Source organism: Rhinolophus hipposideros (assembly GCF_964194185.1).
Source record: "Rhinolophus hipposideros genome assembly, chromosome: 6".
Lineage (NCBI taxonomy): Eukaryota > Metazoa > Chordata > Mammalia > Chiroptera > Rhinolophidae > Rhinolophus > Rhinolophus hipposideros.
Window position 1 is genome coordinate 100,791,952 of NC_138052.1, and position 21,096 is coordinate 100,813,047.

A 21,096-nucleotide genomic window follows, 5' to 3' on the forward strand; every position below is an offset into this window, starting at 1 on the left:
GTGAACAACAACGGGATCATCTCCTTCCTGAAGGAGGTTTCTCAGTTCACCCCGGTGGCCTTCCCCATCGCCAAGGACCGCTGTGTGGTGGCGGCCTTCTGGGCAGACGTGGACAACCGGCGCGCAGGGGACGTGTACTACCGGGAGACCGCCGACCCGGCCACGCTGCACAGAGCCACAGAGGACATCAGACGTTACTTCCCCGAGCTCCCCGACTTCACCGCCACCTGGGTTTTCATCGCCACCTGGTACCGGGTGACCTTCTTTGGAGGCAGCTCCTCCTCCCCCGTGAGTTTTTGTCCTGGGGAAGGGAGGACGTGCAGCTGGGGCCCAGGGTCTCCCTCCAGGGCCCGCGCCTTGCTGAGGTGCGTCCAGCGCAGTTAGTGGTCCATGCCCAAAAGGAAAAAATGGGCTCAGGCCTGGGAGTCCGCCCAGGGTCACAGAGCTCGGCTGGAGGAGGACGAGGCCTCGCCTCTCCCCAGTCCTCCAGGAAAACCCCAAATGCTCCAGTAGAGAAGTGAGTGAGGTCAGGATTTCCACTGGGAATGCGTCATGATGCAAGAGTTAAATAGGAAGTTACCCCATCTTCTCCGTTAGTCCTTGGTGGTACCAAACATCAAAACACAGGAACTCGAAAGCGATTGAGCACTTTGCCCAAGTTCTGGTGGATGGTTCCCCTCAATGAGGACAGCAGCTCACTCCTCCCATGGGTCACATCTGTGCACAAGATGGGGTCACTCCCCAGAGAAGAGCCACTGGGTGCAGAGTAACATTTTGAGAGCTGTTTGTTCACTCATTTAATAAATATTTGTTTAAGGGCGCCTCTGGGGGAGCACTGGGGAGACAGCCCTGACAGAGAAGACAGGACACATCTCTCCCAAAGGGTGACACAAACGACCACGTGCTAAAGGTGCCAGGCACCAAGAAGTGCCCAGCACAGCCCAGCCAGTGGGCAAGGGCTCCCCTTGAGACTGCCGTGCCAGCCAGCGGCGGGGGCTTAGGCACATGGGGGCTTTGGAGCAGGAGGAACTGGACTGTTCAGAGCGGCCATTAGGCATGGATGTGACAGCACCCTGGGCAGCAGGAGGAGAGACACACGCAATCAGCGCAGTGTCTGGCTTCCTGTCATGCGCCCTGGGGTGGGCAGGGGGCATTGGGGGCAGGTGAGGCCTGTGCTCAAGGTCGAGGGGGTGCAAGTGACGGGTTCGGTCCTGGATGTGCTGAGGTGGCCCTGCCCAGAGAGTGTAAGTACATGGAGCCTGGGGTCCTCAGCAGTGGTGGTTCAGGGAAACCGTGAATGTAGGAGAGAAAGTCGGGGAAGGGATGTGCCCAGTGATGAGGTGCTCACACACCCTGAGCTCTCCAGCAGCCGAGACAAAAAAGAAAAAGAAAGAGAAAGAAAGAAGGTAGTTAGCCAGGTATCTCCAGACTGAGACACTCACTGTTTGATTTTTAACAAAGAGTATGACAGTGAATCAGGAAAGACGCGCTGTTTCTATAAACATTACCACAAATAAATTTTCACACTAGTGAACTTCTGTTCATACAGAGCCCGCTCATATTTTGTAAGTTTTGTTTTTTCATTATTACCATTTTGTAACACTTTGTAACAAAAAACTTTGAAAATCTTAATTCCACTACCAAAAGGTAACTTGGTAGTTACCTTTTAAATTAAACATTTCCTAGCGTACATTGACCCACACTTTACAAAATAAATAGAAACGCCAAGAACAAGCTGTTTTGTGAGTGTATTTTTTCACTCAATAGTATTATGAACATTTTCCTCATTCTTACATGTTCTTCTACATGATTTAAAAAAGTATTATTTCACCTCTGCAGAGTCACTTTACCTAATACCTTTATGCCTGGGAGCCAGGAGGGGCCCAGAGCCCCTCCTGAGTTGACAGAGAGCAACTTAACCTTCTACTGTTTTCAAACCCAGATGTTCTTTAGAAAATGACTGGCAACATCCCATGCTCGTAAGACAAGGAGTCAGGACTGAGTCTGGGCTGGAAGTGAGTCTGTACCTTGGGAGACGGAGAGCCAGCCTGCCTTCCAGTGGCACTTCCAGAAGCAGGTTGATCAACAGAAAGTGACGGTGAAGCTCCTCGCTCTCCTCAAAAACGTGGACCTCACCCGCTCGCAGAGCCGGCCGCTGGCCTCACAGGCCACAGTCCTGCCCTGACTGAACCTTGCCGCTGCCCGCCTTCACGGCCATCGCCTCCTCGCAGCCTCCAGAGCTCAGCGTTAGGTTTCCCTTCCCAAAGGCAAGCGCCCAGTCCCCAGCTGCATGAGCCCCTGAGAGGGGAGCCAGCCTGTCCTGTGAAGCTTGAAGCCAGGCACTGACTCTCCTCTCCAGCTCTGACAGTCCCAGATGCATCTTCTTCCAAGATGAGGCCATTTTGTCTACACTGAAAACCTGTGGAATTCTCTCACTAGATCTTCTGGATACCTTGCTGCTTCACCTCGCACTTTATGTTGTGGAGACGGCTTCTTCCCTTAAACCTCATGAACCGACCTCTGCCAGCTTCACACTTTCCTTGTGCGGCCTCCTCACCTCTCAGCCTTTACAGAATTGAAGTTAGGACCTTGTTCTGGAGTAGGCTTTGGCTTAAGGGAGTGTTGTGGCTGGTTTGATCCTCTATCCAGACCACTAACACCTTCTCTGTATCAGCAAAAGGCTGTCTCACTTTCTTACCATCCGTGTATTCACTGCAGGAGCACATTTAGGTTCCCTCAAGAATGTTTCCTTTGCACTGACAACTTGGCTAACTGGTTCAAGAGGCCTCGTTTTCGGCCTGTCTTGGCTTTCCACGTGCCTTCCTCACTCAGCTTAATCGTTTCTAGCTTTTGATTTAAAGTGAGAGACCTGAGACTTTTCCTTTCACTTGAACACCTAGAGGCCATTGTAGGGTTATTAATTGGCCTAATTTCAACATTGTTGTGTCTTGGGGAGTAGGGGGGCCCAAGGAGAGGGAGAGATGGGGAAAGGCTGGTCAGTTGCACAGTCAGAACACACACACTATCTATTAAGTTTGCCGTCTTGTATGGGTGCAGTTCCTGAGCACCCCAAACAATTACAGCAGTAACATCAAAGATCACTGATCACAGATCACCATGACAAATAAAATAATGATGAAAAAGTTCGAAATATTTCGAGAATTACCAAAATGTGACACACAGAAATGGAGTGAGCACATGTTGTTGGAAACATGGTGCCGATAGACGTGCTGGATGCAGGGTTGCCACAAATCTTCAGTTTCTATAAAGCACTTTATCTGCGAAGTGCAATAAAGCAAAATGCAATAAAACGAGGGGTTCCTGTGCACCGTATGCTCTCCTGCCACATGCAATGTCTGCATACTGGCCCAGAGTCAGCCACAGCCCCGGTTGCAAGATGCCCTGAGAAGGGCACTGCCAGCCTGAATTCATTGTGAGATCACATCCTGGCACGCGTCTCTAGAAAGTAGATTAATGCCTGCAGAATGCCGAGATCCCCCTCAAAAATGTGCCCACGCATACTCGCATAAGCCACATCAGACATGCCCATTTCTCTTCACTGCAGTCAAGAGCTCTAGCATTTTCCCTCCTTGCTAACTATACAGGCTAAGGGGATGTCTTTTTAAAACGTACACTTCTTTGATTTCTAGCAATGCTGAATTTGTCCCAGTATTATCAGCTAGTTGTATTCTATTGTGATGAGTCTGTGCACAGCCTTTGCCAATTTTTCTGTAATCTTTTAGGTCTGATTCTTACTGATCTGTAGTTCCTGAATTAAGGACATCATCAGTTTTATCTGCCTCATGTTATAAATACACTTTTCACTTTGCTGTTTAACATTCAGTTTGAGTTGATGGCACTGTTTTATTCAGAACATTTTGTAGCCAACATATGAATCTTCTTTTTGGTTTCACATTAACAAATGTGTTTAAAAGTCCTTCCCCCAGAGGCCCTACACATCTGACTACATTTTCTTCTAGGAGTTGGATGGTTTCATTTACAACTTTACTTGATTCGGATGTATTTTCATGAGTGATGTAAAGCTCTGATTTTACTGCTTTTTTTAGAATTTCCTATTTGTCCTAAGATCCCACCCTTTGCCCTAACTGAAATAGCACCTCACATGTACTACCCACTAACATTTTGGCGGAATAGAATTCCATGAAAACCATAAAACCTAATTATTAAAAACGGTTTTCCTTGATTCCTCTTTTTATCTTTCCCCTGTACTTTCACCTTGTGCTTTTCCCACGAGGCAGTTTTGTGGATTTGGCCACATGAGCACTATCCCTGTGTGCCCCCGGGCCCCACAGGGGACAGTGTCTGCTCCCGGCATTCGTGGGTCCCATAGCCCCCTCACCGTGTTCACTCTCTTGCCAGACAACAATTATTGGGGAGGGGCTGGACTGAGCCAAGGCCTTAGGCACGGGGACACAGTGGAGGACGGAGGATTTGGCTATCGAAGTCCTACCCTGTGGCTGACCAACCATCTAGTTAGGGAGGAAGATGAGGGGTCAGTGGACGAGGACAGTGTGTGCAGAGGTGAGGGCTGGGCAGGGCCTTGGAGCAGGGACAAGGGGCTGCAGATGAGGGGTCAGTGGACGAGGACAGTGTGTGCAGAGGTGGGGGCTGGGCAGGGCCTTGGAGCAGGGACAAGGGGCTGCAGACGAGGGGTCAGTGGACGAGGACAGTGTGTGCAGAGGTGGGGGCTGGGCAGGGCCTTGGAGCAGGGACAAGGGGCTGCAGACGAGGGGTCAGTGGACGAGGACAGTGTGTGCAGAGGTGGGGGCTGGGCAGGGCCTTGGAGCAGGGACAAGGGGCTGCAGACGAGGGGTCAGTGGACGAGGACAGTGTGTGCAGAGGTGGGGGCTGGGCAGGGCCTTGGAGCAGGGACAAGGGGCTGCAGACGAGGGGTCAGTGGACGAGGACAGTGTGTGCAGAGGTGGGGGCTGGGCAGGGCCTTGGAGCAGGGACAAGGGGCTGCAGACGAGGGGTCAGTGGACGAGGACAGTGTGTGCAGAGGTGGGGGCTGGGCAGGGCCTTGGAGCAGGGACAAGGGGCTGCAGACGAGGGGTCAGTGGACGAGGACAGTGTGTGCAGAGGTGGGGGCTGGGCAGGGCCTTGGAGCAGGGACAAGGGGCTGCAGACGAGGGGTCAGTGGACGAGGACAGTGTGTGCAGAGGTGGGGGCTGGGCAGGGCCTTGGAGCAGGGACAAGGGGCTGCAGGGCCCTCTTCAGGTCCCCCTCCTCGGCAGGTCAACACGTTCCAGATCGTGCTCGTCACTGACGGCAAGTTTTCTTTCACCATCTTCAACTACGAGTCCATCACGTGGACCACCGGCACGCACGCCAGCAGCGGGGGCGACGCCACTGGCCTGGGGGGCATCGCGGCCCAGGTAGGGGCCCCTGTTCCCCACTTCCCGGACTGTCCTGGTTGATGAGGCGGGAAGACCCCCCACATACACAATACTGAGCAGAGGCTGGTGTGAGGCTATCGGAGCTCTCATAACCCAGAACGACAAAAGCATCCTTGTGCCCAAGGCACTTTTGTCCTGACCCACAGGGCCTGGCCCCTCAGGGACAAGAGGGTCCTGGAATCTCTGTGCTGACTGCCCCTGGGTCTGGTTGGGCTGTGGCTCAAAGGACTGTGGCCAGCAGGAAGTCCAGTGTGGAGGCCATGGTCAAGTGTCAGCGCCCAGGGGCCTGAAGGTTCTTCTGGCTGAGCAAGAACCCCCCCATCTATTTCCCCCAAGTCACACTTGCCCCTGGGCCCTAGGGGAGACCCAGAAGCACAGCAGGGAGCTGCTGGGGAAGCTGCCAGGACCCCACAATGTTCTTGGCTCTGGGAACTCTCATTGCCATCAGTACCTGGCTGGGAGGCTGCTGACCAGGGCAGGGACAACGTAGGGGGTGGGGGTGAGGATACCCCTAGGTCTTAGAGCTCCCCCGCTTACAAGGCCGTCTCCCACATGATCTCTTTGACCTTGGCTAACCGGGGGAGGTGGGTGTCAGCAGCACTAGGGAGACCTGCGGACCCAGCCCACACCTGGCCCCACTCTCTCCACACCCACCCAGGCTGGCTTCAATGCGGGGGATGGGCGGCGCTACTTCAGCATCCCCGGCTCACGCACCGCGGACATGGCGGAAGTGGAGACCACCACCAACGTGGGAGTGCCCGGGCGCTGGGCGTTCAGAATCGATGATGCCCAGGTGCGCGTGGGGGGCTGCGCCCATACAAGTAAGAGGACCGAGCGGGCGGCGGGGGGCGGCGGGGGCGGGCGGGTGTGGCCTAGGGAGGGGCAGGCGGAGGGGCGGGGCGGGGCAAGGGAGCGGGGCGGGGCTGCGCGTGGCCCCGCCCACCTCCGAGCATCCGCGGGGCTCAGTCGGGAGCCTGTCTCTCCGCGGCGCGGGGAGCGGGGGAATCCGCGGGAGAGGACGGCTTGCGCTGTACAGGCGAGGAGGCAGGGTCTCCTCTCCGCACCTGCGCGCCCAGCCTCCGGCCTGGGCCGGGAGGGGCACCCGGCCGTCGCCTGTGCTCCCGGGGCCGCCTGGGGGGCAGGTGCTCTGTTCATCCCATTTCCCCTTTCTGCCGGTTGCGGCTCGTTTGATGAGCTGGGCGTCTGAGTAGCCGGCAGGAGGGAGACACCCAGGGGTGCTTCAGGCCCAGAACACACAGCGGAGGAGGGAGGGTCCACCCGAGGCGCCAGCACACGGCTTGTGGGGACAGTCGGACTGGCCGCGGGACTGCGCGGCCCCGGGCGAGTCACGGACCCTCCTGAGCCTTCACTGCCTACAAACGGGGGGAGGGGATGTCAAGTTGTTGCCTCAGCTACTCCGCCGAGAGCGACGGTCTGCGGGCTCGGGTCACTGTGAGGGGGGTCCCGGGACCTGCCCCCGCGGATGGGGACCGAGGCCACCGGGAAGGGCTGCTTCTCTGAACTCAGTCTGCCAGCGCGAACCCAGCGCGGTGGCGCCCATCCAAACCGGCCTCGTGGACAGGCGCGCGCCCCGCGTGGGGACAGACACCGCGCTCGCGCCGCGGGGCCCGCGAGGACAGGCGTGCACGAGTGGGCAGGCGTGCGCGCGCACCACGCCTGGGGCTGGAGGACTCACGGAGGACTCCGGATGGTGCCCGGAGAGAGACCTGGGAGCCGAGCCCGCCCACTCCCGGGGACACGGAATGGGCCCCAGCCCGAGCTCAGGGGGGGAGGGAGCCAGAAGCCAATGACTTCGCCCCCTTCCCCAGAGTGGCAAGTGGGCCCCTGAGAGGCAAGACCTCCTACAGCCCCGGGAGGGCCAAGGCTCTGGGCCGCGGTGGTTCCGGGGGTAGGTGAGTCAGGCGCGCTCCTGTGGGTGGGCGGCAGAGAGGTCTGCGTGGTTGTCACCTGCCAGTGGCCAGGGGCTTGGGCTGTGGTTGAAGAATAAGTCATGGGTGCAGGTGTGCGCTGGTGTGAGTGGGTGTCAGGCAGGCGTGGGCACAGGCGTGGGCGCACGTGTGGGCAGGCCCACGCTTCCCTGAAGACGCTGCAGGCTGCCATCCCAGGAGTGGGGTCCTCAGAGGAAGATCCAGCCCTTCGGGGTCCCGTCTTCCATGGACAGGTGCTTCGTGCCCACTGTCCCAGGCCTCTGAGAGGAGTAGGCACTGCCAGGTCCTCCAAACTGGCCTCCACAGAGGCCTCAGGAGCGTGGTGCCCTGGTGTCCCCACCACCGCACTGAAAGCCCAGGAGATGGAGCCTGTGCGTGTCAGTCCCAGGGTCCCCAGGAAGGGACGGTCAGTTTACACCCGAGAGGCACTGCATCCACAGCCACAAGTCTAGTCCTGAGCAAGGCTAGTCCAGACCCCGATGCAGCCACTCCACTGCAGACTGAGTGACAATGTGACTAAAGGCCTGGAAAGGTACAAGCAAGGAACAGGAACAGTCCCAAGACACCCACAGCTGTGATGCTGTTCTGGACCACAGAGCCCTTCCCGGAAAGTCAATGCCATGCCACCTGTCCCTGGGGCCCTCCTAGTAACACGAGATCCGAGACCTTGGAGTGCTCGTTACCTGCCAATTCGTGCTTATTAGTCACAGATTTCAGTAGCTGTGCTTCTCCAGAGAGCCCGAGTTCCATGAGCTGAGCTCTATGAACTGCCTGTCCTAGGGGGCTGGGCATGGGGGTCAGTGGCCCTTGGGAAATACCAGCTTTGAGAAATACCAGCTTCAGCAGCTCTGAGCAGTCCCCTCATTTTCCACCTAAGGAAACCCAAGGGGCGCAGGACACTGAGTTTCTGTAAATGTCCGAGGCAGCACTGGGACCAGACTGCAACCCCCCCAAGGTCTGAGAGTCCCTCCCCACTGCCTCCGGTTTCCACTCAGGGACCCCCTCACCCACGAGGACTCGTGTCTCCCTGTGTTGCTGGGTGTCCTCAGGTCCCTGTCGTCTTAGCAGGGATAAGTATGGAAGATGACGGATTAACAAGATAGAAAGGTGCTGAAGGTGAAAGGGATTCTGGGACGGCCCTCCCTCCATGGGCAGCCAGAGTCACAGCTTAGGAAACAAAACGTCAATGGGAAACACAGGCAGAGGGAAGATGTCAGCCACACTGGGCGCCCTGCGCAGACCAGGAAGTGAAACCCTGGCTGCTGGGCCACCCGCAGAGGACACAGTCATTCCTCAGAGACTATCCTTTGGGTCGGGGAGGGAGGGTGTGATGGCTCCGCCCCTTGCTGTGCCCGCAGCCTCCGTGTGCCTGGCCCTGCGCCCGTGCCTCAATGGCGGCAAGTGCATCGATGACTGCGTCACAGGCAACCCCTCCTACACCTGCTCCTGCCTCTCGGGCTTCACGGGGAGGAGGTGCCACCTGTGTGAGTGTACTGCGGGGACTGTCCGCTGGGAGGCTCTGGGCTCTGGAGGGACGCTGCAAGAACAGCCAGTGGCCCGGGCCCAAGGTCAAGGGTCTGTGTCCCGTGGTGTGGGTGACAGGTGTGGGGCACCACTGAGGCACCAAATGCAGTGGGTCTGTGACCGTGAGTACGGCAGGTGGTACTGCAGCTGCTGTCTGAGCCCACGGCCCCTGGAGCGGAGCGAGGCCCACGAGGGCCAGGCTTGCTGTCCCCTTACCCCCAGGAGTGGCCAATCCTCCCAACCTGTTTCCTCCACTGAGGCCCCTGCGCGGTTTTCAGATGTGAACGAGTGTGCATCTCACCCGTGTCAGAACGGAGGGGCCTGCACACATGGTGTCAACAGCTTCAGCTGCCAGTGCCCGGATGGCTTCGGGGGACCCACCTGTGAGACAGGTAAGAGGAGACTGCTTGGGCCCGCTGGCTGCAGGCCAGGGCTGGGTTCCAGACTGAGCCAGAGTCAGGGCCTGACTGGCCACAGGGCCTGGCTGAGAACCCACCAGGTGTGGCAGGAGCCATCAAACCCCTCTCGCCCCAGGCCCGGCTTGATGAGGTGGGACAGGTCAGCTGTGGGGTGGGGAGGGGCACAAACCCCCACTCTCCTGCTTGTGCCCTTGGAACCCTGAGCCTCAGCTGGCAATGGAGGTTGTTTCTCTCCAGCCCCCAGGGCTCTCACAGCCTAGGCGTGGTTTGGGGTTGCTCTGGACCCCTTGTTGCTTCCAAACCATGGCCATACCCCCTTCCTAGCTGCTCTTAGGAAGCAGCTGGTTCAAATCCAGCCCCCACCTGCCCTGCCCCCAGTACCTTTCTCAGACCCTCCCCCTGGCCTTTCACCCAGCTGGTCTTCAGCTGCAGTGTGGATACACGTGTCTGGGCTCAGGGAGGCCCCCAGGAGGACCTGGGGCTGGAGTCCGGACCCCTGAGCCTCGGCCTCCTCACAGCCACTCCACCAACATCCAGGGATCCAGCCCCCATCCCCCTCTGAGGTTCCTGGTCTGAGGACCCATCTCAGCCCCCAGAGCCTCTGACAGCAGCCTCCCATCGGGTCATTGGTGCATGCTGCTTGCCTGAGTCTCCCCTCCCCCTTTGACACCCAGCCTGCTCTCTGGTGGAGGTGGGGTCACCATGTGCAGTCAGCCACACCTCCTGGGGGGCAGGGCCCTCCCCTTCTTCCTCCCCTCCCTCCTCTCCTGGCCCCCCACAATTCCACAGGGGGCTGCTTGCTCAGACCATTTGTTTTTCAGCGGCCACCAGGGAGTCAGGGAGGCCACATCCCTGGTAAGGGGTGGGTCAGAGGGTGGACAGAGATGGGGACACCACTCATCCCACTATGACTGGGGTTTGAGTGCCTCTGCACCGGCACTCCCTGCAGCAAGGTGTCGCCTCCCCCACCTCCCCCACCTCGGCCCCTCCTGTGCCGCAGGACCATTCAAGCCCCTCCCGCACCCCTGGGCACTGCTCACCCCTGAAGGCTCCGTCACACGCTGTGTCCCCCCAGCCTGACAGGGTGCAGCCAGTGCCCCAGAGTCTGGCTCTGCGACCACCGCTCTTGTCACAGTCGGTCAGCTTAGCATGAGAGCGGCCGGGGAGGGTGGGAGCTGGATTTGATTCACCCCTGAGACGCTGGCCCAGCGCCCGCAGCCTCCTTCCACGCAGGTCTACTGAAGTAAACCGGATTCAGACCAGCTTTCAGCGGCTGGTGGGTTGGGACTGCACTGGTCAGTCCCCTCCACTGTCCCCAGGGGTCATCACAGCCAGGAGTCCAACGGTCTTCCACCCTCTGCACTTGTAGCACTATCTCCATGTGACACCAAAGAGTGTGCGAATGGCGGCCAGTGCCAGGCAGCCAGCGGCTCCGCGGTGTGCGTGTGCCAGGCCGGCTACACCGGCATCGCTTGCGAGACGGGTGAGTGGCCTGAGCACGCGCGGGGCCGGGCTGGCGGGGCGGGGCCTGGAGAAGAGGTGAGGGGCGGGGCTGGTGGGCAGGGAGGGGCGGGGCCTGTAGAGAAGGGGCGGGGCCTGGAGAAGAGGTGAGGGGCGGGGCTGGCGAGGCTGGCGGGGCGGGGCCTGGAGAAGAGGTGAGCGGCCCGGGCTGGTGGGGAGGACGAAGCGGGGCCTGCTGAGAAGGGGCGGGGCCGGGGCTGTGAAGGGGAGGGTGGGCGGGGCCTGCAGAGAAGGGGCGGGGCCGGGGCTGTGAAGGGGAAGCGAGGAGCTGGGCCGGGCGAGGTTGCCGCCGCCAGACGCCAGTACGCTGATCAAGGCTGGCTTGGAGCGGAGCTCCCGCCTCTGCTGCCCGCAGACTTGGACGAATGCGGCTCCGACCCGTGTCTTAACGGAGGCTCGTGTGTGGACCTCGTGGGGAACTTCACCTGCCTGTGCGCAGAGCCCTTCGAGGGACCGCGCTGCGAGACAGGTAATGGGCACGTGCCCCCGAGGGTGTCAGTGGTCTTAAGGGTTCACAGCCCCCTTTCCCTCACTGTCCGGCTCAGTCCCCCGTCTCCTGCACCAGCCTGTCCCCTGAGTCGCTGACTGCGGAGGAACTGGAAGCAAATAAATGACTGTCGCTCTGGTCCCGTTCTGCCTCAGGTGCTGTGAGAGGCTGAGCAAGTCCTCTCTCCTCTCCTCGCCTGGTCTCCTTGCAAAATGCAGGGATGGCTGACCACATCCTCAAGGCCCCTCTCTCCGCTGGGGAGAGTCCTGACCTTTTAACATCCTTTCTTCCTACTCCAGACCCCTCCCCACACAAGGGAACGCACCATGGGAGCCCGGAAAACAAAACCCTGAACTTTACTGCGTGTGATGAAATCTGCTAAATTCTTTTCTATTTCATGTTGTTTGAACTGCTGGTTATGACTCAGATCAATGAAAAGGCCAACTAGATTTTACAACCCATAGAATAAATCCAGGGCATCGTCCCCACCCCCAGGGCCCCCGCGCCTGTGCACGCAGCCCCGCAGCTTCTCACCAGGGATAAATTTCAGACAAAAATTAGATTTACTTTGAGGGTAAAAACTTAAGAAGGAAATTACATTTTACCCATAAGTAAAAAAAAAATGGACGTTGTGCCTGCCTTTGGTCATTGGGTCATATGGCCACATGCAGGCAGTCTGTGACGTCAGGAGAGGGCGGCACCCTGACCTGTTTGGTTGCTTAAAGTCAGTTTCAGTTATCCTTGCCCAGATCGTTATCTAACATCAGTGTGTTTAACAAACTCATGTCAGAAAACAGCTAAGTGATTTCAAAAGATTTTGCAAAAAAAAAAAAAAAAGAAACCACGTTTTGCACAGAATAAAGCAAATGAAAGCAAACAGGAATAAACAACAGAATTGACACTTCTACACCTAATACTCATATACACTCATTAGCCACATTACAAAGTACAGACCTTGACGTTCTGTAAGAAGTTGACCAAAATTTGGAGGGGAAAAAAAAAGAAAAAAAAAAATATATATATATATATATATATATATAGAGAGAGAGAGAGAGAGAGAGAGAGAATATCTAGCCTTCTGCTTCTGGCCAAGAAGGATTACTGTTCTGGAAATTTCCCTCTCACCATCAAGAACTAGAAAACCAGACAAAATATATGAAACAACAGCTTTTAGCCATTGAACAATAGACAGCACAGGACCCTCGTCCTCAAGAAGAGGGAATGAAATGAGGTGAGCCCTAGACACCTCGGTTCTGCCTGGGGGCAGTACAGGCTGCTATGCATTGAGGGGTCCAGACTCCAGTAGTCCTGAGTCTCTGAGTCGAGCAGAGACTCGAGTTTGGTGGCTGGAATTTGGGGGTGGAATATCAGTGAGGATGGAGCTGCTGGTGGGGGGGGCAAAGAAGGGAGGGAGCATGAAATCAAAATCTGAAGCTCTGCAGAGGGACCCCCTTGAGTGTTTGCTCAGTACAGTCTGGGGTGAAATCCACTAGGATGGGAGCAGTGAGTCCAGCCATGGCTCTCAGCAAGGCTGGCAATAATTTGCTTCTCTACCAGCCAAGTGGAGGGAGCTTTTTGTACCCAGGGCCAGCTCTGCGTCGTGTCCTTAGTGGAGTGTCACCTTTGCAGTGAGCTTAAATACAAGCTGAACTAAAGGTGAACCTGACCTGCCCTAACAATCAAACTGATCCCAAGTACTTTATTTGTATGCCAGAATAAAATCCAGTACTCTTTAAAGGAATATAACAGAATCCAGGACCCTGAAATAGACAATAAAAAATTATCAGGCATACAAAGAATATAGGACCCACATCCAGGAGAAAAGTAGATCAATAAAAAAAGATGCCAGAGAGGATTAAATTAGTAAATATGAATGTTTGATCACCTGGGACGAATATGCCCAAGACTGCTAAGGGAAAATATCATAATGAGAAGTAGGAGATAAAGAAACTTCTAGAGATGAATATATATTATCTGAATTTCAGAAATACACTGGATTGTATTAATAGCAGGTTAGACACTGCAGAAGGAAATATCAGTGAACTTGAAGAGAGAAATAGAAACAATTCAACAGGTAGCACAGAGAGTGAGATTAAAAGACCAGCTCTTCAGTGACTGGAACAGATGTCAAGCCATCTCAAACATGTGTATTTGGAATCCCAGGAGGAAGGAGCTGCTGGGGGCACAGAAAAAGTATATGAAGAAACATTTGCTGCATTTAATGAAAACTAAAAGCCACATATCCAAGAAAAGCATGAAGAAAACCACGTGAAGCAACATCACAATCAACTTGCTGAAAACCAATGACAAAGAGAAAATCTTAAAAGTAGCCAGAGGAAAAAGACACAGTCCAAAGAGAGAAAACAAGGTGACAGCAGACGTCCTGTCAGAGACACTGGAAGCCCAAGATGGTGGGGCAGCATCTTTAAAATACAAAAAGAAAAACACTATCTACTAGTGTACACCCAGAAAAACTACTTTCAAAAATGAAGATGGAATCAAGACTTTCAGACAGCAAAAACTGAGAGAATTCATCACCATCATATCTGTATTACAAGAAATATTAAAGGAAATTCTTTAGACAGAAAAAAAAACTAGTACCAGATAAATATCTAGATCTATACCAAGGCATGAAAAGTTCTAGAGATGGTAAACATATGGGTACATGTGAGCCTTTTCTCTTTGTCCTTTAATCTCTTTAAAGATAATTTTTAAAACAAAACAACAACAATATATTTTGGGGTAACAGATACAGAAACAAAATATATGACACCAATGGCTTAAAGCAGTGTGCCAGCTTTTTATGTTAAGGGACAGATATTAATATTTTTGGCTTTACAGCCATGTGGTTACAGCTGTTGAACTCTGCCAGTGAAACGCAAAGCAGCCAGCCACAGATGATACACAAACGAATGGGCAGGGCTGGGTTCCAATGGAACGTTATTTTTAAAAATTGGTGGCAGGCAAGACTTGGTCTGTGGGACAGTTTATTCTTCTCTGGGTAAGGGCTAGGAAGGGAAAGATGGAAGTATGATATTGTCAGGTCCTTCTGTTATGTATGAAGTAGAAGGAGGACGTCTGTGACCCTAAAGAAAGAGAACAGGGATGTGTTTGGGTGATGGAATGTTCTGATCCTGGGGGGGGGTCCCACAAATCTACACACGTTAAAATTCATGGACGTGTATAGCAAAAACAAGTCAATTGCACAATATGTTAATTTAACAGATAAATTCTGAAACTACATGAAGAAACTGACCACCTAGGAAATGAAGAGGAATAGTCTGGCCGACACTCATCCAGAGAAGCTGCTGGCCTGCCTACATTCCTATCAGACAGATTAGACTGTAGCACAAGGAACCCTGCCAGGAATGAAGAGGGACCTTCTATGAGGACAAAGGGGTCAATTCATCCAGAAGACATAACAACTCTAAATATACTATTAACATGACTCAGAATACACGAAGCAGAAGCTGACAGAACTCCAAGGAGAAACACATCACATCACAGGCGGAGTTTCAGGCCATTCTCTCCGTCCCTCGACCACGTGGACAGAAAACCTGCCCAGCACTGTAAACCTGCCTGGCCTGATTGACATTTACACGCACACTCTTTCCAAGTGTTCAGGGAGCTCTCACCGAGATGCACCACCATGCAGGCCATAAAATAAGGCTCAGTAAATTGGCAAGGATTGTGTTCTCTGACCACGGCAAAGTTAAACTAGAAATCAAGAACAGAAAGGTATATGGAAAATCCCAAAATTTTACCCACAGAGATGCTTGATCAGAAACGCCTGGAGGCCTTCAGCCTAAGTGGACCCCTTCTCACCCTTCCTTCTCATTCTCCTCTAAACTGGGGGTTCGGCAGGTGAGGGGCAGCAGGGAGTCAGTTTCCAGGAAATAGGCCTCAGACTTGAACTCCACTTGGCACTGAGAACAGAGTTTGAAACCCTGAGGTGTGCTGTGACCTCTGGTGACCACTGTCTTTCTTGCAGGAAGCCACCCAGTGCCTGACACCTGTCTGTCGGCCCCTTGCCAGAACGGGGGAACCTGTGTGGACGCAGATCAGGGCTACGTGTGCGAGTGCCCAGAAGGCTTCATGGGCCTGGACTGCAGGGAGAGTGCGTGCAGCCGGGGCTGGGGCCTCCTGTGGGGTGTGCATGCAAAGACACAATGTGTGAGAGTGGGGGGGACACACAGCAGCTCGTATGGGAAGGCGCCAGGGGCAGGGCACAGGAAGGAGAGGCCCCGGCCTCCGGCACCCCCAGTAGAGGCTCGTCCCTCTCTCCGTGGCAGGAACCCCCAAGGACGGCTGTGAGTGTCACAACGGTGGCAGATGCCTGGGAGCCAACACCACCCTCTGCCAGTGCCCCCCGGGCTTCTTTGGGTTCCTCTGCGAATTCGGTAGGCAACCAGGGCGGGGTGGGCCGGGGAAGGAGGGGCTTTCTGGCCCTGGCCCTGAGCATCCCCCAACCAGGGTTTAAATGGTGCGCCAGACAGGGACCTCCAGGGACCCCCACCCTCCACAGTGGTCCCGTGACCCCCAACCCCACCCCGGAAGGCGGCCAGCCTCAGAAGTACCTGAACCTGGTGGCCCTGGGGAGGGCACTGGGTCCTGCGCAGCCCAAGCCTTGTCAAGGACATGAGGCCGGCCTGAGACGGGACTTCCTCCTGTCCCTTAGAAGTCACGGCCACACCCTGCAACGTGAACACGCAGTGCCCCGACGGGGGCTACTGCATGGAGTACGGCGGGAGCTACCTGTGCGTCTGCCACACCCACCACAACGTCAGTCACCGTGAGTGGGGGAAGGCACGGCGAGGCCAGGCCTCCTGCTGGGCCGGGCACGGGCGGTGGGCGCCTCCCAGCCTCCCTCCGCGGTGCCCTGGGCTCGCAGCTGGCGGGGCCCCCAGCTCCTCTGTGCGAACACTGGCCGCTGTGTAATGGGCAGTGTGCGGCCGGAGAACGACCTACACAGCATGTAATTAGGTGTGATGGTGGGGGTGCGGTGGGGGTGAGAAGACATCCTGGACCACAGCTCAATCCCAGCTCATACAACAGGGAGGCTGAATTCTGGAAAACTCAGGGATCAAAGAAATTCCAGGGAGGGGCCCTACGGCCCAGCATGAGGAACCAAGACCCAGCAGAGTGTATTTTAAGTGGCCTTGGTTCCAGCCAGGGTGTCAGGGTGAGCCTGGCAGGTGTCGCCCCTTCAGCCTCTGGCTGGGGGTGTGACACCAGCTCCAGGGCCGCCCTCTGCCCCCGCAGCACTGCCGTCGCCCTGCGACTCCGACCCCTGCTTCAACGGAGGCTCCTGTGATGCCCACGACGACTCCTACACGTGCGAGTGTCCCCGCGGCTTCCATGGCAGGCACTGTGAGAAAGGTGGGCTTCAGCACCCCGGACAGCGCCCCCTTTCCCTGCACCTGGGTTATTTCTGTTAATTGCTGCTCCTGATCTGTGACCTCCTGGCCATGGCTTTGCTTTTCTCAGAACTGGCTTCATTTCCTCTCAGAATTCTTCCAACTAGATTTTAGATTCATTGACTGGAGGAAAAAAAATCATTAGGACCTTGTTCAATCTAATTCAGCTTGGAGACTGTCAGCATTTTATGACATTTAACCACTTCCGAGTGTAAATATTCTTCCCTGAGGAATACGCCTGTCAGGCGTCGCTGTCCTCGCTAGCACCTACCTGGACTGTTCCTCTCTGCAGTGTTAGCCGTGACCACGCACCCCAGGGAACCCAGAGGGCCAGCCACCCACCCCCAGTATGGCCGAGACCCATCCTCCTGGGGCTTGGGGCCTGGGCCACTCCCGCTGTCCTGGGTGTGACTGCTCCAGGTGGGAGACATGCCCCTCCAGTCACACCTTGAACTGTGTGGACGCCCAAGCACAGGCCTAGGGGCGCAAGTGCCAACACACTCTGTTACCCGCCGTGTAGAGGACAGTGTGCCCCGCGCTGTGGGGTCAGCTCTCCACCAGGAAGGGCCCAGTGGTCCCCAGAGCCTGGGGCAGAGAACAGAGGAGGGGTGGGCTGGGTGGGGTCTCCAGACGGTGAGTCCCAACCCAGCATGTACTTGGCCTGTAGGACTGAGCGGAGAAAAGGCCGGGCCTGAGAGAACACAAACGGGTGTGTGGCCGCTGCTGGGCGAGGAGGCCGGGCCTCGCTCACCTGCTTCTCTCTGCCCCCGTCCCTCCTCACAGCCCAGCCACGCCTGTGCAGCTCGGGGCCCTGCCGGAACGGAGGCACGTGCCGGGAGGCGGGCGGCGAGTACCGCTGCAGCTGCCCTTACCGCTTCACCGGGAGGCACTGTGAGATCGGTGCGGCCCCAGCCGGGGGCTCAGCCGGGGGTTGGGGGGCAGCCCGAGACCCCTGACCTGGCCACCACATGTCTGCTTGTGGGGAGTGTCCCAGTGAAGGCCCCCAGCCTGGGATGCTGGGGACCCAGGGAGGGGCAGTGGTGGTGGGCACACAACACCAGATACCGAGGGCTCCTTTTGCTTCCAGGGAAGCCAGATTCGTGTGCCTCGGGCCCCTGTCACAATGGAGGCACCTGCTTTCACTACATCGGCAAATACAAGTGTGACTGTCCCCCAGGCTTCTCCGGGCGGCACTGTGAGATAGGTAAGGTTGATGCAGGCCAGGGCCAGGCCGGCTGAACACAAAACCAGGCCCCAGAAGGGCTAGCCTAGGCAGTGGGGGCGGAGGGGTTGCCCCATGCAGCCCAGAGGAAGAACAAGCTGACGGGTGATGGTGACCCTGTGTGCCCTTGCAGCCCCCTCCCCCTGCTTCCGGAGCCCGTGTGTGAATGGGGGTACCTGCAAGGACCTGGGCACAGATTTCTCCTGCCACTGCCAAGCAGGGTACACGGGACGCCGGTGCCAGGCGGGTGAGAGGGCCAGATTGGTCAGGGCGGGGGCATGGGAGTTCGCCCTAATCCTGGAAGAGCAGGGCAGGGGCAGGGGGAGGGAGGGGAGGAAAGAAAACAGATCTCTGAGTGGCCTGTCCTGGAAGTCAGGGCGCCTTCACTGTAGGGCGAGCTGTACGGGAACTGGAAGCGGGCGTCCCAAGCTCTGCAGCCTGCTGAGGCAGATGACAGAGCACTGGGAGGGGGCAGGCAGAGGCCCTGACATGCCACACAAGGCTGGGCTCTCCTTGCAGAGGTGGACTGCGGCCCCCCCGAGGAGGTGAAGCATGCCACACTGCGCTTCAATGGCACTCGGTGGGGCTCGGTGGCCCTGTACTTGTGTGACCGAGGCTACAGCCTGAGTGTCCCCAACTCCGTCCGGGTCTGCCAGCCACATGGTGTCTGGAGTGAGCCTCCCCAGTGCCACGGTGAGTGGGCCCTCTGGGGAGGGGCAGGCCGGAGAGCAGAGCCCCTGAGGCGCATGCCCTCCTCACCTGGCCACGTGGAGGAGCTCAGGGGTTCAGGACTGACCTTGGCCCTGCCCCTTCTCCCCTTGGTTTCCAACCCACAAAATGAGGCATAAGCCTGTGGTGACAGTGGAAACAAGTGGTGGCAGCTGTCCACTCTGGACGATCACCAAGGGCTCCCCTGTCCTCAGAGCCACCCAGAGTTTGGGGCTCCAACACCCACATGCACTCTCTCCCACAACACACAGATAAAGCAGCTGAGGCTGGGAGGGAGCCCAAGGGCAGAGCCCTAAAGAGGCTCCAGCTCCCGGCCCACCCCAGTCCTATGGAATCAGGGCCCCAGGGCGCTGAGGAGAGCTGCTGTGGAGCCTCACAGGCTCCTGCTGCTGCGGACATGCCTGGAGGTGGGGCGACCAAGGGTTGCTAACAAGTGCAAGCGAACTGCACTGAGCCAAAGCGCTCCAGCTCTGTTCGTGAGAAAATCTGTGTGATGTTAACACATTTTTCATGAAACAGATTTTTAAACACATTCACGCAGGGACAATGACAGCATCCAGAGATGCGCGGGGCACGTAACACGTTATCTCCCAGATGCCCTGCAAAGCCCAGCCTGTGCTGCAAAAAGTTCTGGAAGGCAGGTGGGCACACCTGGCCTCAAGCATCTTTCCTCTACGCCTGCGCTCCCAAGCCCCCAGGCTGGTGGGTGCTGTCTAGTATCCCCTCCCACTGGTATCAGATGAGGACCCAGTGCCTCCAGGGAATGTGCACTCACAGCTGAGCCATCAAGACCCTGGAGAAGTACAACCACCTCAGAAACAACAAGTCTGGACAGCACATGTGGTACTGGGAGAAGTGTGGACAGGCACGCATACAGAGCAAGAATGACACTTACGCAGAAGGAAGCATGCCGGGCTGTAAAAGCAGGACCAATAAATGACTTTTAAAAGAAAGCAGAAATTAGAGGATTGAAAAACTATAGTAGTTGAAATAACAGACACAGATTATAAATTTATGGATAGATATAGATGAAGACTTAGTTAATGAGTGGAAAGACCAGTTTGAGGAATTTCCCCAGGAATTTTGATATAAATCAAAAAGAACCTGCAGGCCCTGTATGTGGGGGTGGAAGTGGAAGTGCCAACAAAGAGAGGAGAGGGGTCCAAGAATGAGAGAAAACACAGACATCTGAAATGCTGAGCGACTGTGAGTTAACACTCCCAGAACTGCAGACGAATGACCACAGGGTGAAAGGGCCCACAGAACATCAAACAGGAGAAAAGAGAAATATTAGAAAGTTGTAATAAAATGTAAGAATATCAGCAACAAACAGAAAAAATTCTTAAAACATCCAGAGAGGAAAAAGGAACAAGAATCTATAAAGAAACAAGAATCCGATTGGGACCAGACTTCTCAACGGTGGTGTCACATGTAAGATAATGAAACGGTATTTGTTAAGTACCAAGGAGAGCCATTCGGTTAGGATGGAGACAGTTACAAAATACCACGGCTCTCACTGTGACATCAAGGAAACACCAGATAAGCCCTAAATTATATCTTTTAACCTGTCAGAGCCCTGAGGAAGCAGAGATTGAGACAAGTCCTTCCTGGGCGGGAGCAAACCTGAGTGGGCAGTGTGCCAGGAGCAGCTGGGAAGTCAACCAGGCCTTTGACGATTGCAGGCACGCATAGCAGATTGAACGAGATGTGCAGACGTGAACAAGATCTCAGCACCCACCACTTACCCACCCCACCCCCAGGGTTTTTATGGAGCACATGAGAAGCAGAGACTCCACAGTCTCACTAGGCTGAGATCCCAAGTCCAGTGGGAGGGAGAGGCCCGGTCCAGGCCTGAAGCATCTAAAACCAATCGTGAACTGGAACTAACCTGAATTGTGCCCAACCGAGCCCACCTGCTAATGACGCTAGAGATCAGTTCCACAGTCTGGCTGCCTGGCGGAGTGCAGAGCATGCCCAGTCCAGGGGCGGGCATTTTCTGCTTTGGTCTCTCTGTTCTGGAACACACAATGTCTGAGAAGGAAGAAATGATAACACATAATCTCGAGAAGAAACAGTTGATAGAAACAGGCCTGCAGATGACCCACATGTCGGAATTAGCAGACAAGGACTTTTAAACAGCTATTGTAACTGTGTTAAAGAAGAGGGGCAAAATAAATGAAAGAATAGAAAATTTTGAGCAGAGGAAAGAAACTTTTAAAAATAACAAAATAGAAAATACAACATCTGAAATGAAGAGTAAATTGGATAGGCTTACCAACAGAATAGATACAACAGAAGAAGAAATCATAGGACTCAAGATCAGAGAGAAAATGAATTATGAATTAAATTAATAAATGCATTTTTAAAAAAGCAACAGAGGATCAGAAATCTGTGGGACCATATCAAACAAG

General features: G+C 55.5%; 1 protein-coding gene across 17 annotated transcripts in view; it reads left to right on the forward strand.

Moving 5' to 3' along the window:
• SNED1 (sushi, nidogen and EGF like domains 1) overlaps positions 1 to 21,096 on the forward strand; it is a 74,718-nt gene that overhangs the window by 16,683 nt on the left and 36,939 nt on the right. For 15 of the 17 annotated variants that reach the window (XM_081052031.1, XM_081052022.1, XM_081052021.1 and 12 more), the window contains exons 2-16: positions 1 to 288; positions 5,256 to 5,396; positions 6,076 to 6,238; positions 8,725 to 8,850; positions 9,169 to 9,282; positions 10,679 to 10,792; positions 11,186 to 11,299; positions 15,309 to 15,434; positions 15,610 to 15,717; positions 15,996 to 16,109; positions 16,580 to 16,696; positions 17,518 to 17,634; positions 17,822 to 17,938; positions 18,090 to 18,203; positions 18,476 to 18,649. In XM_081052031.1, coding sequence (XP_080908157.1) covers positions 1 to 288; positions 5,256 to 5,396; positions 6,076 to 6,238; positions 8,725 to 8,850; positions 9,169 to 9,282; positions 10,679 to 10,792; positions 11,186 to 11,299; positions 15,309 to 15,434; positions 15,610 to 15,717; positions 15,996 to 16,109; positions 16,580 to 16,696; positions 17,518 to 17,634; positions 17,822 to 17,938; positions 18,090 to 18,203; positions 18,476 to 18,649 — 2,047 coding nt within the window. The remainder of the gene's footprint in view (positions 289 to 5,255; positions 5,397 to 6,075; positions 6,239 to 8,724; positions 8,851 to 9,168; positions 9,283 to 10,678; positions 10,793 to 11,185; positions 11,300 to 15,308; positions 15,435 to 15,609; positions 15,718 to 15,995; positions 16,110 to 16,579; positions 16,697 to 17,517; positions 17,635 to 17,821; positions 17,939 to 18,089; positions 18,204 to 18,475; positions 18,650 to 21,096) is intronic. The other 2 variants (XM_081052026.1, XM_081052025.1) reach the window with 1 other exon arrangement.